We start from the raw sequence: 15,786 nt of genomic DNA, 5'->3' as shown, positions 1-15,786 counted from the left end.
CAAGTTGTTTCATACCATCCATTGTAATTACAGCATACCAGGTTGAGAGTCCCTTATCCGAAATGATGGGACCAGAATTTTGGATTTTGGAATAGTGTTTAGGGTAACTAAACAGCACAGTAACATCACCAGAATCCCTAAATAACAACAAACAAACAACGGTAGGCTTTCAATCTCCACCTACGATGCTGTGTTTTGATCAGAAGGTTACAGAACACTATTTTATTTTTTCCAATGCAATGTTGTTGGCAACGTTACACTCAAACATGGCATTTTAGGTGGAGATGAATTTCAGATTTCGCATGAAAATAATGTTTTGTACTTAACAACAAAAGAGCTTGCTTACAAAAGAAGATAAATGCAGCATCAAATACTTGAAATTCTGCTGGACAGCTTTTATGTTTCCTGGAGAGTCATCACAGGGAATAATGCGTGTAGGTCTGGCAGTCACGATGATTGGTAAGCAAACTGGCTCCAAAGGAGCGTCCGAGCTCCGCGTGGACAAGTGAGGTCAGGTGCGGAATTTTCCACCTGTGGCATCATGTCGTCACTCAAAACATTTTGGATTTTGGAGCATTTTGGATAAGGGGTTACGTGACCTGCATTTTTCAAACAGAAGAATATATTTCAAACACATTTCCAGGAGAAAAAAATGAACGCAATTCTTGTTGTAGATTTTTGCTGCCAATTTATATCTGTGGTACTTTTGATATTAAAACCCCCACACCCCATGGCAAGTGTGAGGCTTAGCAGCATTGAACCATAGAACACTATGCTACAATTCCCTTTACTCCACATCTGACTAGTTTGTCCTTGTTAAGTCTCAAATTGAACTCAATCAAATTGTGGTCATTGTGCCAGAAATATCTCCAGGACCTGAGCTCTGGGTTACATCAGATGAAACTCTATTTTCAGAGGTTCTGCTGAAGATCAATTCTGTTGGAATCTGTGGTGCGGACAATAATGCTCTTGAAAAAGAGGAATTGAAGATTTTACCATCGATTCTGGGTCATGGATTCTCGGGCACTGCGGTTAAAGTGGGCTCTGGAATCAAGCACCTCAAAGCAGGTGAGCCATGAAGTATCTTGCAGCTTTATCTGCAACTGCGGAATATACCAGGGAGGTTCAAGATTATGTGGGAATTTCAAAGGATAAATTACAACCAGGAATGTTAATAGCTTGAGAACATACGTTTAAATATAATTGGCAAAAGATTCTGAAGGGGGGATGAGATTCTTTTTGAGCAGTAAGGTAAGAAATGGAATGCATTCTCTGAAGAACTGAAGGCAAAATCAATAATTCCTTCTAGAAATCCATATAGTTGGACAGGAAACATTTATAGAACTACCATTGGATAGGATGATCCAAAACTTAAAATTATCACCTTTTAATCAGGGCCGTCCTCGACAAAAAGTCTACAAATCTCACCTTACCTCCACCATCTTCCTGCTAGCTCCGATGCATGTCCTGTTAATTATTGGCGAAGTCTCAGCGCTCCTCCGTGGAGGCCATCCGCCTGGTCTGACTGCTTTCGGCTCTCTACATGTTTTAGATGGCCTGTTGCTGCAGAAGAGGGTGGTTTGTTTTAAAGCAGTGGTTCTCAGCCTTTTTCTTTCCACTCACATAACCACTTGAAGTCATCCCTCTGCCATCGGTGCTCTGTGATTAGTAAGGGATGGCTTAAGGTGAGAATCACTGCTCCAGTCCCCAATGTTACTGAAATAGGTTGCTTGAGAAAAATTGTCAACCAATCAATTAGGGACGATTAAAACAGTGGTTTTCAAACTTTTTCTTTCCACTCCCATACCACCTTAAATAATCCCTTACTAATCACAGAGAACCTATGGCATAGGGATAAGTGGGTGCATGCATCTTGGTGACATGTCTGACCATAGTCTTATCCACTGCCTGACTGAGACCACCTGTAAATTGGAGGAACAACACCTCATCTTCCATGTGGGCACCCTCCAACTGGATGGCATTAATATCGACTTCTCTGACTTTCGTTAATCCCCCCCACCCCCCACACTCTTCACTTGTTGTCTCTCCCTGTCTCCTTTCGCACAGACATGATAAATTCTCACAGTCCCTTATCATATTCAATTAACACCTTTTATGGTTTTGAATTCCTCCCCCATTGTTTGAATTCTGAGACTTTCTGATTTACAGGTACTCCCCATTTTGCGACCTATGCATCTTGCGTCCGTCTGAATGCTTTTTGACAAACTACAACAGGGATACAGAGCATGTAAGAGCCAAAATATGCAAACTTACCCTCGTTTGTTGGCGTCCCGTCCGTAGGCTGAGTGCAGCCATCTTGATTCCTGTGTGCATGCATGAGTCTTCGGTTGCCACATGCACGGTGGTTTCATGTTTTGGAGCTCAATTGGCCCAGTTGCAAGAGTTAAAGGTGCAAATTCAATATCGTTGGGGCACTTAACTCCAACCGAACTCCAATATGCGAACCCACGGTGCGTGCTTCTAATGAAGACTCGCACAAGCACACAGGATCAAGATGGCCGCACTCAACCTAAGGACCCCTGGACACCGACTTATGAGGTAAGTACGCAATTTCAAGATGTGTCCATTCTGAGATATGACCGGTCATCCAGAATGAAACGTGGACGTATGTCGGGGAGTACCTATCTCCTGCTCCTTTCTTGATTTTTTTTTCCTTGAAGAAAGGCTCAGGTCAAGCAATATATCTTTGTCTCCTTTAGATGCTGAAAATACTGGCTGATTTTTTTCCAGCATTTTGGTGCATTTACTAAAGTCACAGTATCTGCAGCCTTATCGTGTTTCACTCACGTGAAGTATGTTGTCATCTCTACAAGTACAACCCAGCGTTCTCCGGTCCTCGCTGCAAGACATGCAGACACACAACCCAGATATAACACACATACAGACAAATAATACATATGCAGGACAAGTATTATATCTATATAAAAAAAATGGATTTTGTTTTTTACAAATGAGGCTATCAGATGGCCAGTGTGAGCAGTTCCTTTGGTCATTTAGCGTTCTCACTGCCCGTGGGGAGAAGCTGTTCCTCAGCCTGGTGGTGCTGGCTCTGATCCTCCTGGATCTCTTGCTCGACGCGAGCAGCTGTGTGCAGAGTGGAAGGGGTCCTCTTCAGACAACGATCCTGCTGGATCACCTGATGGGGTGGTGGGGGGGAGGGTTGCGGGTTGGGAGACTCCATTGATGCTTTCTGCCATTCTTATGGACTAGTTACAAAAAGCACCTGTGCGACCATGTTCTGGGAAGGCACATGGCTAATATTACTGACTTCTTGTATTGGTTGGTAACTTATAACTTTATAGATCAATTATATTTAACTCCTGAACGTTTGAAACGATATAAACTGAGTGCTTCAAATTTGTGTTTTTGATGTAATGAGCAGAATGGTACATTTTTGCATTCAGTTTGGGCATGTGATAAGATTAAAGGTTTTTGGGATAAATTAAGAGACTGTTTGCAGGAAATCTATTTTTCTCTAGACCCAAAGATCTTTTTAATTGGGGAACCTTACTGAAATGGCTTTATTACATAAATTAGATAAATTTAAAATGGCATATTTGAGATTGTCTTCAGCTATAGCAACTCAAAGCTTAGTTTACAAAGATGGCATTCAGAAATGAGGACATGCATTCCAATGGAGAAGATAACATAATTTAAGAGATCAATATTATAGATTTTAAAAGATTTGGAGCCCATATTTGGATTATTTTAATTTGAAAATCTGAAACTGGTCGTGTGCGGTTGGATCTCCACATTGAATACTAAATAAATGATTGAAGTTTAGGTTAAGGGGAGGGGTGGGGGTGGGGGGTTTGGTTGTAGATTTTTTTCTAGGTAACAATGTAATTTGCTCTTTGATAATTTGTTAATTCTAATTCTGTAATTATGGTTATTACTTTGTTTTCTAATAAATAAAATGTTTTTTTTTTAATATTACTGACTTCTTGGCAGTGTTTACTGTCTTTTAGAAGGTTGCCAGTGATAAATCAATCTTGATTTGTTGAAAACCAAGTTGCAGAAAGAAATGTAATCTCATCGCGGATCACTGTCTTTCCTTGCTGCAGGGGACAGAGTTGCCGTCGAGCCAAAATGAATGATGCCAGAGCTGGACGTTACAACTTGTCACCATCATACTTTTCCGGTCTACCTTATGATGATGGGTGCCAGTACGATGTCCACAATGCCAACTACTGCTACAAGTTAGTTTCTTAAATTATGGTGATGGCAAAACTATCGATGACTGCTTTGAAACAGATAAAGCTGTGGTGATACACCAGTGCATGCTGTTACTATGTTACTGACCACTGTATCCACATGTATGGTTGGCCCACCTTCCCTCAATAACCCCTTATAGAGGCGGTTACGCCAAGTCCCTCAGCACAAGTCCTGAGATCAGGCCAGGACAGGAGCACGTGTCCAAGTCTTATGGTATTAAAAGCCTGTCATTCTGCAACTTCAGCTTCTTGGTGTTATTGATAGTGTATCACAGAATTCCTTTATCCCAGTGAAGAAAGGTTTAGGGGAGATATCATGGGGTAAGTGTTTTGCACATAGAGTTATGGGGGCCTGGAATGCATTGCCAGAGGTGGTGGTGGAGGCTGAAACATTAGGGACATTGAAGAAACTCTTTTATAGGCACATGGATGAAAGAAAAAGAGAGGTTTATGAGGTTTGAAGGTTTTGGGTTTTTTTTGGTAGAAATATATTGGTTGGCACAATATCAAGGGTCAATGGGCCTGTACTATGCAGTAGTGTTCTATGTTCTATATCATGGTTTATTTAAAGCAGGATCATTTATGGGCCTTTTTACCATGTCCCCTAATTCTCCACCATGCAGCAGAGAAATGTCATTTAGTACTTTGCTTCTGTGCTTGTCTTTTGAAAGTGCCACTTGACTCCTTTAAGCCATGGTGCATAAATTATTTATGCATTTCCATTTTTAACATGGCTGAAAAATCTATTTTTGTAGTACTTTCAGGCAGTGAATTTCAAATTGTGACAACTTACTGTAAGAAACAATTTCTCCTCATTCACCTCAGTTTATTACACAATCACGTTCATGACCTGAAATCCTTATTCCCTGGTTACAGACCTTCCTGTCAGTGAAAATATCCTCGCTCTGGCTATTTTAATCCAGACCAGTGTGAGGTGTTACTCTCGGGGAGGTTAAATGTTAGGGGAACTCTTTCAGATGATGGTAGGGCTCTTAAAAGCATGAATGTACAGAGGAATCTGGATCCTTGAAAGTATCCATGCAAGTAGATAGGTGGGGCATTGAGACTAAATGTATGGAAGACATATGACTGCCCCAAGATAAGCTCCTCCAAGCCAAGGCCGAGATTGCCACGATGGAAGAATTGGGGATTGCCCGCCATTCCAACAGCCCGTGAGCTTCACCGCTACATATGGTCCCAAAGAACTCTGGTGGCTGGTGCCTCTGTGAAGACTCAATGACGCAACAGTATCGGACAGGTACCCTATCCCACACATATAAGACTTTGCCGCATGATTCCAAGATGCCCAGATTTTTTCCAAAGCCTATCTGATGAAGGGTTACCACCAGATCCCAGTGCACCAGGACGCCGTCCAAGAGACAGCCATAATCATCTTGTTTGACCTCTTCGAGTTCCTTAGAATGCCATTCGGGCTGAAAAATGTGGCACCTCATGTACCTGGAAGACATCCTCATTGCCAGCCCAGAAACCAGGGCCCTCAAAGAACATTAAAAATGCTTGTTTACCTGGCTGCAGACTTTCGGGCTAACCATCAACCCATCCAAGTGCCAGTTCGGTTTGTCTACCATCAACTTCCTTGGGCACCGCATCTCCAGCAAAGGAGCAACACCTTTGCCTGACGAGGCCATTCGGAACTTTCACAGGCCCAAAACCCTCAAAAGCCTATAGAAATTCCTTGGGATGGTGTATTTTTACCATTGCTTCCACCCAGGAGCAGCAGCCACCAAGCGGCCTCTCTTTCACCTCGTTAATGCAGGTAACAAGGAGCCCAGCTGGTCTACGGAGGCACTCCAGGCATTTGAGGAGACCAAAACAGCACTTTCCACTGTTCTAGGAGGCTCATGTGGTTTTGCAAGCAGAAACCGTCAACCAGGCTGTTTCTCTGGGAGTGAGAGAAAAAGAATTCAGTTCTACAGTGTTAGAGTTGGTGGGTTGAACTATGGGGAGCGGTTGGGCAGCTTGGGTTGCTTTCTCTGGGGTGACCTGATAGAAGTTTTCAAAATTAACGAGAGGACACGCATTTAAGATGACGGGGCTGTGGAGTTTTAAGATGATGGGTGGGATCTTTTCTTACACAAGTGCCTGGAACCAGTAGTTATAATTTAATGTCGACATACAGGAGACTGTGCCGCCCAATTACACTGTGGTGCGCTGTCAGTCAGAAGCAAACACACAGAACTAAAAGACTGTACAACAGGCTTTATTCAACATAAACTTCCACAGAGCCAGCTGGGAGATTGTGCTTCTGTGAGCTCTGAGTGTGACTTTGAAAGGCCGGCTCAGGCTTGTATCCCGGAGGGTGATTGACACCCGACCGGGTGGGGCTTGGTCCATTCAGGTCGGCTGATTGACAGCTGGCCAGGTGTTGTCTTGTCTCCATGCTCTTCTGCAGGTACAGAGGTTGCCCCCTGCAGTAGCCCAGTGGTATACCACCACATACACCCAATTAACTTACAATCCCATATGTTTTTGAAGGGTGGGAGGAAACCGGAGCACCCAGAAGAAATCCATGCAAACATGGGGAGAATATGCAAACTCCTTACAGACTGTGCCTGATTTGGACCCAGATCACTGGCGCTGTAACAGCGTTGCACTAACCACTACTCTAACTATGCTGCCCTGGTAGTAGAAGCAGATACAATAGTGGTATTTAGAGGCATTAAGATGGACACACGAATATGCAGCAAAAAGAATATGTGAGCAGCGAAGTTTTAGTTTAAATTGAGTATCAGGTTGGGTGCAGATATGTTGGCTAACCTGATCGTGCACTGTACTGGTTTCTCTAGGTACAGAAAAGTGTTTTGTGGATCAGTATCAAACTAGGAAGCATATTTTATTTAACTTCATAACCTTTGATATTTACACAAAAGGGAGAGTCGTATTGCAGCATTCTTTAACACTCAAAAACAAATTTAATCAACCCTGGTTTTTCTATGCTTCAAACACTTGTGTTCATACTTTATTTGTGATGGATTATATTAAATTTTATATTGTATATAAATATGTTTTAAGGAAGATAAATTGTGGGGTTTTTTTTTAGTGTAAAACACTTCACAACACCGATCTCATTTAAAATGCCAGAGCTTTGCTCAAGTGAGACAGACCAGGCACCCAGTGCCTTTGTAAAGACAATATTTAAAGTGGGATGTGAGTGGGAAGGGAAGGTTGAGGATCACTGCTCTAGACCCAATTGTTACTGAAATATTTTGCTTGAGAAAAATTCTCATTGGCCCATTTCCTTTGGAGCTATGAAACCGTGCACATAACGAGTCAATTAGGGACGATTAAAACAGTGGTTTTCAAACTTTTTCTTCCCACCCACATACCACCTTAAGTAATCCCAATGTAGCAAGTGCTCTGTGATTAGTAAGGGATTACTTAAAGTGGTATGTGAGTGGAAGGAAAAAGTTTGATGAAGGGTTCCTGCCAAGGCACAATCTGAGGCATCAGTTTCCACTTGGAATGGGACGTCCTCGTCAATGGTCAAGGGTGCAGCTTGAGCAATATCAGCTTTAATTCCTTCGAAAGCCTTCAAGGCTGTTGGAGAGAAAGGAAAAGATTTAGTGTCAAACAGAGGGCGTGCCTTCGTGGCGTAGTCCCGAACCCACTTGCAGTCGTAGGAAAAGAACCCCTTGCTGATTTGCAATTTCCCTGCAATTGAAATGTTGGCTTCCAAGATGGTTGATGTAAAGCCACTGATCACACATTGCTTATCTCTGAAAGAGGGCAGTCATGGCATTTGAAACAGTAAAGAAGGGCTTGGGAATCAAAGTGATGCTGAAGTGTGATCCAAACAACATGGATCAATCGAAGGTATATTATCTAATGTTATACTTGTGATAGAACAGATTCTATCACCAATGTGGATATGTACAGATGGTCATGTAGGGTGACTGTGATTGGCTGAGAGTGTAGCACCACCTACTGGCAGGTCTTGCTCCTAGCCAGACCAGGTCATTCTGGACTGGTCGACCTACTTGTGATACGCTCCAGTCTTTTAGTTAATAAAAGCCTTGGTTTGGATCAACAAGTCTTTGGTTCTTTCGACACGCATTACAATACTCACTACTGCTCTTGATATCTGCCATCTCGTACTGTCACTTATATGCTTTGGACTTTTCTCTTGAAGAGGACCTTTATTAACTGTCCTGATCCCTATTTTCCATTTCATTTTTCATGTGATCCAGCACTTTAACAAAAATGCTTTTCGTATATAGTCTTAACATATTGCTTAAAAAAGAGATACTGTTTAACATGGAGTCATACATCGTAGAAAGATGCCCTGCACATTAATCCTCCGCTAATCTCATTTTACCACTCACACGCAATTTAAGGGATGTGGGAACAAAGCGAAGTGCCCTGGAAGACCATACATAGGGTCACAAGGAGAACCCCACACAGACAGCGACCAGGGTCAGGTTCAAACCCAGCTTTCTGAAGCAGTAAAGCAATGTTCAGTGAAGATCATTGCAACTTCTCTTCCTGCAAGTCACCTTGCATCCTTCTGGCTTTATCAACTTTCTTCGTCACATTTGAAGGTGAGTGGTGTCTTTCCCCCAAAGATTTATGATATTCCATTTTTAGACTTTGGATGAAGATTAGATGAAGGGCCTCGGGCACTGAAGGCTTCCTGATCATGTCAGAGGGTTGGATCTTGTGCTCAGGGTTACCAGTGGATAGAACAGGGGTCTATGAGGCTGTGGGAGCGAACGCTGGAGATGAATCCACAAGCATTCAGTGACTCTGAAGGAACTCTCTTTTACTCCTCTTTCTCTTACTGTAAAGGCAATGGCATCTGTTTGTCTGCCTTACGACAAACTAAAGGAAATTTTATGTACTATCTTTTGTTCCCTCAAATTTTATTCTATTGTCACATGTAAAAATTACACACAGAACCAAAAATTCTATATATCATTTTATATTCCATTTTTCTCACTCCCACACAGAAAAAACCCAAAGGAAGCAAGAAAGGTAAAAGAAGAACAAGAAAGAAGAAAAATAGAATAAATTAATTTTAAAACAATGCTGGATATTACCTTATGGATAATTATGACCTAATTATTAATATAGTCAGATCTATAGGAAACGCTGCTGTCAGAGAGTAGCAGCAGTCACCAAGGAGCCACACCACCCAGCACATGCTCTGTTCTCACTTCTAACTGTCATTGTATCTTAAATATAAAACGTACAATGAAATAAAATGCTACTGGGTAATACACAACACTTGATCAAAATATAAGTATATATAAAAACACACACACACCATTTAATAAATAATAAAATGAGCTACATTAAACAATTCTATGTAACCGTACATGGAACACAACAGAGAAGTCCTACCGCGGACCTCCACCCCCTAAAATGACAGAAGGAGAAGACGACAAAATGTGTAAAAGTAGATGATACAATTTTCTTGTTTATTTTCATTGTGTGATGACCTGGTTTAATGTATCGTACATGTTGAACGTTGGGAAGGGGGGGGGGGGGGGGGGGGAAAGGGGAGAAAATTGCCAATAAGAGGGAAATGTTTATGTGTATTTTGGTCAATATGGTTCATAGAGTGAAAAAAAAAAACAATTCCATGTGAGAATTTGGTTTTGGGACTGATCATATTAAATGATAGAGATGTATCAAGTTCAAGCTTATGTCAGCATTGTGTTTTTACATGAAAATATGAATTCGGGGCAGGAGGTTGGCAACTCGACTGGCAAGCTGGCTTGAATTTTTAATATGAGCATAGCTAAAATTGGAACCAGCTTTGGCCTTGGTTAATGTTGTTGCTGTGTGACAGTTCCTACTTCTTCTAAAGAGGCATTCACTTCGGAGTCAGAAATATTCAAATCCTACATTACTTCTGAAATGTAGGCACAAAATTTAGGCTGACGTCCCCGTAACCCCCTGAGGCTTCAAGGCAACTGAGACAGAGTGAGACATGATAAACCCATTTAGAAAAATGCATATAATTTAAATAGTGTTAGACTTTGGGATGTACGAATCTACAAATTCGCTGACAATACCACTGCCTTGGGTTGTTTTTAAAAAAAGGGGAGATGAGTCCGCATACAGGAGGAGGACTGAAAAGTTGGCTGAATGGTGTACCAACACAACTTTGTTTTCAAAGTCACTAAAACCAAGGAGCTGATTGTTGACTCAGAAATTATATGATCCAGTGATCATTGGGAGGATCTGAGGTGGGGAGGGTGAGAAAATTTAATTTCTTGGGAGTCACTATCTCGGAGGATTTTTCCTGGATGCAACTTGCCAATGGTATTGTGCAGAAAGCACGTCAGCACCTTTACTTCCTCAGGAGCTTGCAGAGGTTTGGTATGACATCAGAAACCCTGACAAATTTCTACAGACGTGGTTGTGGAAAGTGCACTGACCGGCTGCATCATGGTCTAGCATGGGGACACCAATGCCCCTGAATGTAGATCCCTGCAAAAGGAGTGAACCCATCCCAGGACATCACAGGCAAAACACTCTCCACCCTCGAGAAGATCTACAGGAAACGCTGCTGTCGGAGAGCGGCAGCAATCATCAAGGATCCACACCACCCAGCACATGCTCTATTCTCGCTGCTGCCATCGGTGCCACAAGTCTCGCACCACCAGGTTCAGGAACAGCTGCTCCTCCTCCACCATCAGACTCCTCAACGACAAACTCACTCAGGGACTCATTTAAGGATTCTTACTTAAGCACTTTATTGATTTATTTTTTTCTGTACTGCTCAATTTGTTTACGTCTTTATTTGCTCGCATGTGTACGTTGTGGACTGTCTTTTGCACTACCAATAAGTGGTCATTCTCCCTGGCCCACAGGAAAAAGAATCTCAGGGTTGTATGTGATGTCATGTATGTACTCTGACAATAAATCGGAAACTAAAGAGATCTAGGCGTTCTTGTACACCAGTCACTGAAAGCAGACATACAAATGCTGCAAGCAATCAAGAAGGCATGAGGTATGTTGGCCTGGTAACAGGAGAACTTGAATAAGCAAAGGAAGTTTCCTTGCCTGGGGTGTCTAGAATGAGCAATCATAATCTTAGATGACAGGGCCCCATGTTTAATAATTAAATGAGGAATCATTTCTGAGATGGATTAGTAAATGTGGGGAATTTGCTACTATATGAAACTGCTGAGGCTGTCAATTAATTTTTTAAAGAAGGAAATTGATAAATATTGAGATGTAAATTATCAATGGGTATGGCTGGTGTGAGAATTTGGTATTGGAACTCATGATCATATTGAATGGCAGAGCTGTATCTTCACCTCAAGTTCAAGTTTGTGTGACATGCAGTGATAGAGCTGAACATCATTTACAAAGTATATCAAGTCAGACACATGTAGTGTGGATTGTGGAGGGTCATGTCATGTGGGTCTCTCTGTCTGGAACCTGATGGGAGAATGGAGTGTGTGGGGTCACATGACTTCTTCATCTGGAACCCAGTTGGAAATCGCATCACCTGCCAATCAAGGTTGGACTCTGCCCACCCATTAGTGCACACCTGACCATTGGCCCCTTCAATCACCCAGTGATGACCCGGACAAACCCTCCAGCTTAATGTGCTATAAAGTCAGTAGCTCTTTCTCTTTTGCCCTTCGGCCCTGAGATGGACTCCGCTGTGGACCATGCTGGTGGAGTCGTTGGGAAGGTGAGCACTACGTAGGGATCGGGGTGGTTGTGTACTGTTGTAGTTGTGGATAGCTTCTGAGCCCACGTTAGACAAAGGTAATGAATAATTGGTGTTTGTTGTGATAAATCTGCATGAACAGTTCTTCGTATCGGTAGTATTGAGTCCGATATGAATGGGTTGTACTGTGCTTGTGAGAGTGTAAGTCAGTGATTCTCAACCTTTTTCTTAACATTCACATACAACTTTAAGTCATCCCTAGGTCATCGGTGCTCTGTGATTAGTAAGGGATTGCTTAAGGTGGGATGGGAGTGGGAAGGGAAGGTGGAGAATCACTGCTCGAGACCCAATTGTAACTGAAATATTTTGCGTGAGAAAAAGTGTTATTGGCCCATTTCCTTTGGGGTTATGAAACGGTGCACATAACGAGTCAACGAGGGATGATTAAAACAGTGGTTTTCAACCTTTTTCTTCCCATTCATATTATCACCTGAAGTAATTCCTTACTGCTAACAGAGCATCTATAGCATAGGGATTGCTTAGGGAGGTGTGTGAGTGGAAAGAAAAAGGTTGAGAACCACTGGTCTAGTCATCTAACCACAATTCACTTCCCTTGTCTAAAGCTACCGACTAAAATGGAAAACCAAACTTTTGGTTCATTAAACTTCAATTTGTGAAACTTTGCAGGTGGAAGATTCTGCAATCCACGGCATCCTTCACATTCAAGTTGTGGTGTAAAAAGACACGAGAACGGGCTGTGGTCTCGAAGTAAATCCAAAAGAAGCCGGGAGCCCAGGAGGGGCTGTAGTGATGGGAGCAGGGTGAACATTTCAAGTTGCCACCACTTATTGGGATTTATTAGTGTTGAGACAGTGCAGCAACTCAGGAAGTATGGGTTCGCATCCGCTGAAAATTGAGATAGGGTTGGGAGTCAGCAGGAAGTAATTATAGGAATCTTATAAAATGCATAGCATGCTTGAGGAACGCAACAGGTCAGGTCGCATCTATGGAATGTAATTTTTTTAATATTTAGACATACAGCATGGGAACAAGCCCTTTCGGTCCACATGTACATGCTGTCCAATTACACTCAGTAAACCCACAACCCCCAGTACGTTTTGAACAGTGGGAGGAAACCAGAGCCCCTGGGGAAAACCCACGCAGACACGGGGAGAACATACAAACTCCTTGCAGACTGTGCGGGATTTGAACCGGTTGCCAATTGCTGATGTGGTAACAGTGTTGTGCCAAATGCTACACTCACTGTGCCATATTAGACAGTCAACCATTGAGACTGCAAGCTCTTCAGGGCTGGAAAAAAAGGGCAAAAACCCAAAGAAAAGGGTGGGTTGGGGAGAGTGCAAGGAACACGAGCTCGCAGATGACAGGTGAATACAGGTGGGAGTGGAAACTAGGAACTAGCTCATGTGAACTTATGGAGGCAGGTGAATGAGGAAAGAAATAGGGATAATATCTCAGCAGCCAGGAGGTAATAGGAGGTAATAAGACTGCCATCTGCAGTCTTTCCTGTTTACCACAGGAAACATGGGTACAGGTCATGTAGCACAACACCTTCACAGCACCAGCAATGGGGACTGGACCAGGGTTCCAATCCCTCATTGTCCAAGGAGTGTGTCTGTGTGGGTTTTCTACGAGACCACCAGTTTCCTCACACTGTTCAAAACGCACCGGGAATTTAGGTTAATGGGGTGCAAATTGGACAACACGGACTCGTGGGCAGAAATGGCCTGTTAGCGTTAAATTTTTTAAATTGGGGACACATCAGAGACCGCAGATACTGGAATCCAGAGCAAAAAAAAAAATCATCTGGAAGAACTCAACAGGTCAAGCAGCATAAATGGAGGTAAAAGAAGCCTTCATCAACCCAATTCAAATACAGGACAAAACAAGAAATTCCTAGCTACTGGCTCCCGAAACTTCGGGCAGGGAATCAAAACGTTGCCTCGTGTGAAACTAGCGAGGTCGCAACAATCGCCGGCCTCATCAGCAACAACGATGAGTTGCCCTGCACAGAAGAGGTGGAAAATCTCATGGGGCGAGAATAATAATCTGAGTCTCAACGTGGATAAGATGAGGGAGATGATTATGGACTTCAGGAGGAACACGGACGACCACCATCCTCGACTCATCAATAATTCTGCAGTGGAGAGCACCAAGTTCCTTGGAGTCTACTTAAGTGACACATCACCTCCTGACTTGTCACGAAGGCGAGACAGTGTACTGCCTGAGAAGGCTGAGATGGGCAAGGCTATTGACCATTATCCAGCTGACTTCCTACAGGAGCACTATGGAGAGTGTGCTAGCTGGCTGCATCACAGTGTGGAACAGTTGCTGTAGAACTTTGGATTGGAGGTCAATCCACAGGACCTGAAGAGTGGCAGAGGATCACTTAGGTCTCCCCCCCCACCCCCCCCCCCCCCCCCCCCCCAACATCGACGTGATCTACTGGGATCATTGTCTGAAGAGGTGCCGGAAAATTGTTAAGGTCTCTGCAGGATTGTGCATCTTCCTGTCAGGAAAGAGATACAGGAGGATCAGAGCCAGAACCATCAGGCTGAGAAACAGCTTCTTGCCACGGGCAGTGACGCTGCTAAACGATTGCTCAGACAATCCTGTCAAGAATCTACTATTTATTTACCAATATTTAGTTTTATATATGTACTGCATATAAATCATTTGTAAATATGTGTGCTGTGCCTAAATATGTGTTTGCATGTTATTCCACCGAACTGAAGAGCATGGTTTCATCCATTTGTACTTTATAATATCAGATTCATCAATTTGAACTTGTTATTTGGAAGTAAAAACGCAAAGTGCTGGAGAAGCTCATCTGGTCGAAAGGTGTCCTTTATGTCGCAGAAGGTAAAAGGACATAATCGATAGCAGGCTTGAGCCCTTCATCAAGGCGTTGATTCCAGGCCTCGCAGTTTGGCCTCTGCAAGGATCTCAGGTACCTGCTACTCTCTCCACTTCTCCCTCAAGCACACCTTGATGAAGGGCTCAAGCCCGAAACGTCGGTTGTGTATTTTTGCCCTTTGCTCCATGGAGGACACCGGACCTGCTGAGTGACCATTCCCCAAAACGAACTTGGCTGGACTAACCATCTCAAAGGCAGGAGGTGGAGTTAAACTGAGCAACCTTGACTTCTAATTGGTTAAGCTAGTCTATCTCCATCAATCATAGATAGCCCTGCAGGATTGGACGTACCCCCCACCCCCACCCCCCCCCCCCCAACACACCAACAGACGTAGCCATGGGAGCCAGTGACGACCCCCAACGTCTCAAAGGTTGCCATGGCTTTTGTCTATGAGTGGACTTTTGTAAACCCCACTGCATGGGGCAAGCAAACACGTTGTCCAGTTGCACTGGTTGCAGTAAGGGTGGCCGTCTCAACAGCTCCGGGGAAAGGGGGGCAAGGAATCCTGCAGAGGGCAAACAAGAGCCACTGGTACTGGAACTGATTCCAGCCCAAAGTCAGGAATCTCAAACAAAGCATGTCTCAGCAAGAGAACTGTGCCTTGGTCTTAAACTGTGGAGAACTCAAAGTGGTAACCAATTGACCTCTTTTCAACTGTTTAGTGACACCCTATGTATCCTTCTCGAGAGGTGTGAACGCACGGAGTAACTTGGGGAGGAGGGTGAGGTGCATTCAGCGCGATGTATGTGCACACCTGCCGTCCGACGTGGCCCGGTTTGTTGCCAGTCCCATGCCGGGTTGGTCACCGCGGCGTTTGCGCTCCCCTCGTCTCCACTGCAGCGCTCCCCTCGTCTCCACTGCAGCGCTCCCCTCGTCTCCACTGCAGCGCTCCCCTCGTCTCCACTGCAGCGCTCCCCTCGTCTCCACTGCAGCGCTCCCCTCGTCTCCACTGCAGCGCTCCC

General features: G+C 43.6%; 1 protein-coding gene and 1 long non-coding RNA gene across 2 annotated transcripts in view; one reads left to right on the top strand and one right to left on the bottom strand.

Moving 5' to 3' along the window:
* Positions 1-394: 394 nt before the first annotated feature.
* Positions 395-15,679, bottom strand: LOC138745510 (uncharacterized). The gene is made up of 3 exons (XR_011346314.1): positions 15,579-15,679; positions 1,434-1,563; positions 395-599 (listed from the first exon to the last, which is right to left on the bottom strand). It is a non-coding gene; the product is annotated as an uncharacterized lncRNA (long non-coding RNA).
* LOC138745509 (sorbitol dehydrogenase-like) overlaps positions 15,230-15,786 on the top strand; it is a 29,832-nt gene continuing 29,275 nt past the window's right edge. The window contains exon 1 of the mRNA XM_069902597.1: positions 15,230-15,455. Within this exon, the coding sequence (XP_069758698.1) occupies positions 15,402-15,455 (54 nt within the window). The 5' untranslated portion in view covers positions 15,230-15,401. The remainder of the gene's footprint in view (positions 15,456-15,786) is intronic.

Source organism: Narcine bancroftii, chromosome 11 (genome assembly GCF_036971445.1).
Source record: "Narcine bancroftii isolate sNarBan1 chromosome 11, sNarBan1.hap1, whole genome shotgun sequence".
Lineage (NCBI taxonomy): Eukaryota > Metazoa > Chordata > Chondrichthyes > Torpediniformes > Narcinidae > Narcine > Narcine bancroftii.
The sequence above is the reverse complement of the archived record's forward strand: the minus strand, read 5'-3'. Positions and strand labels throughout refer to the sequence as shown.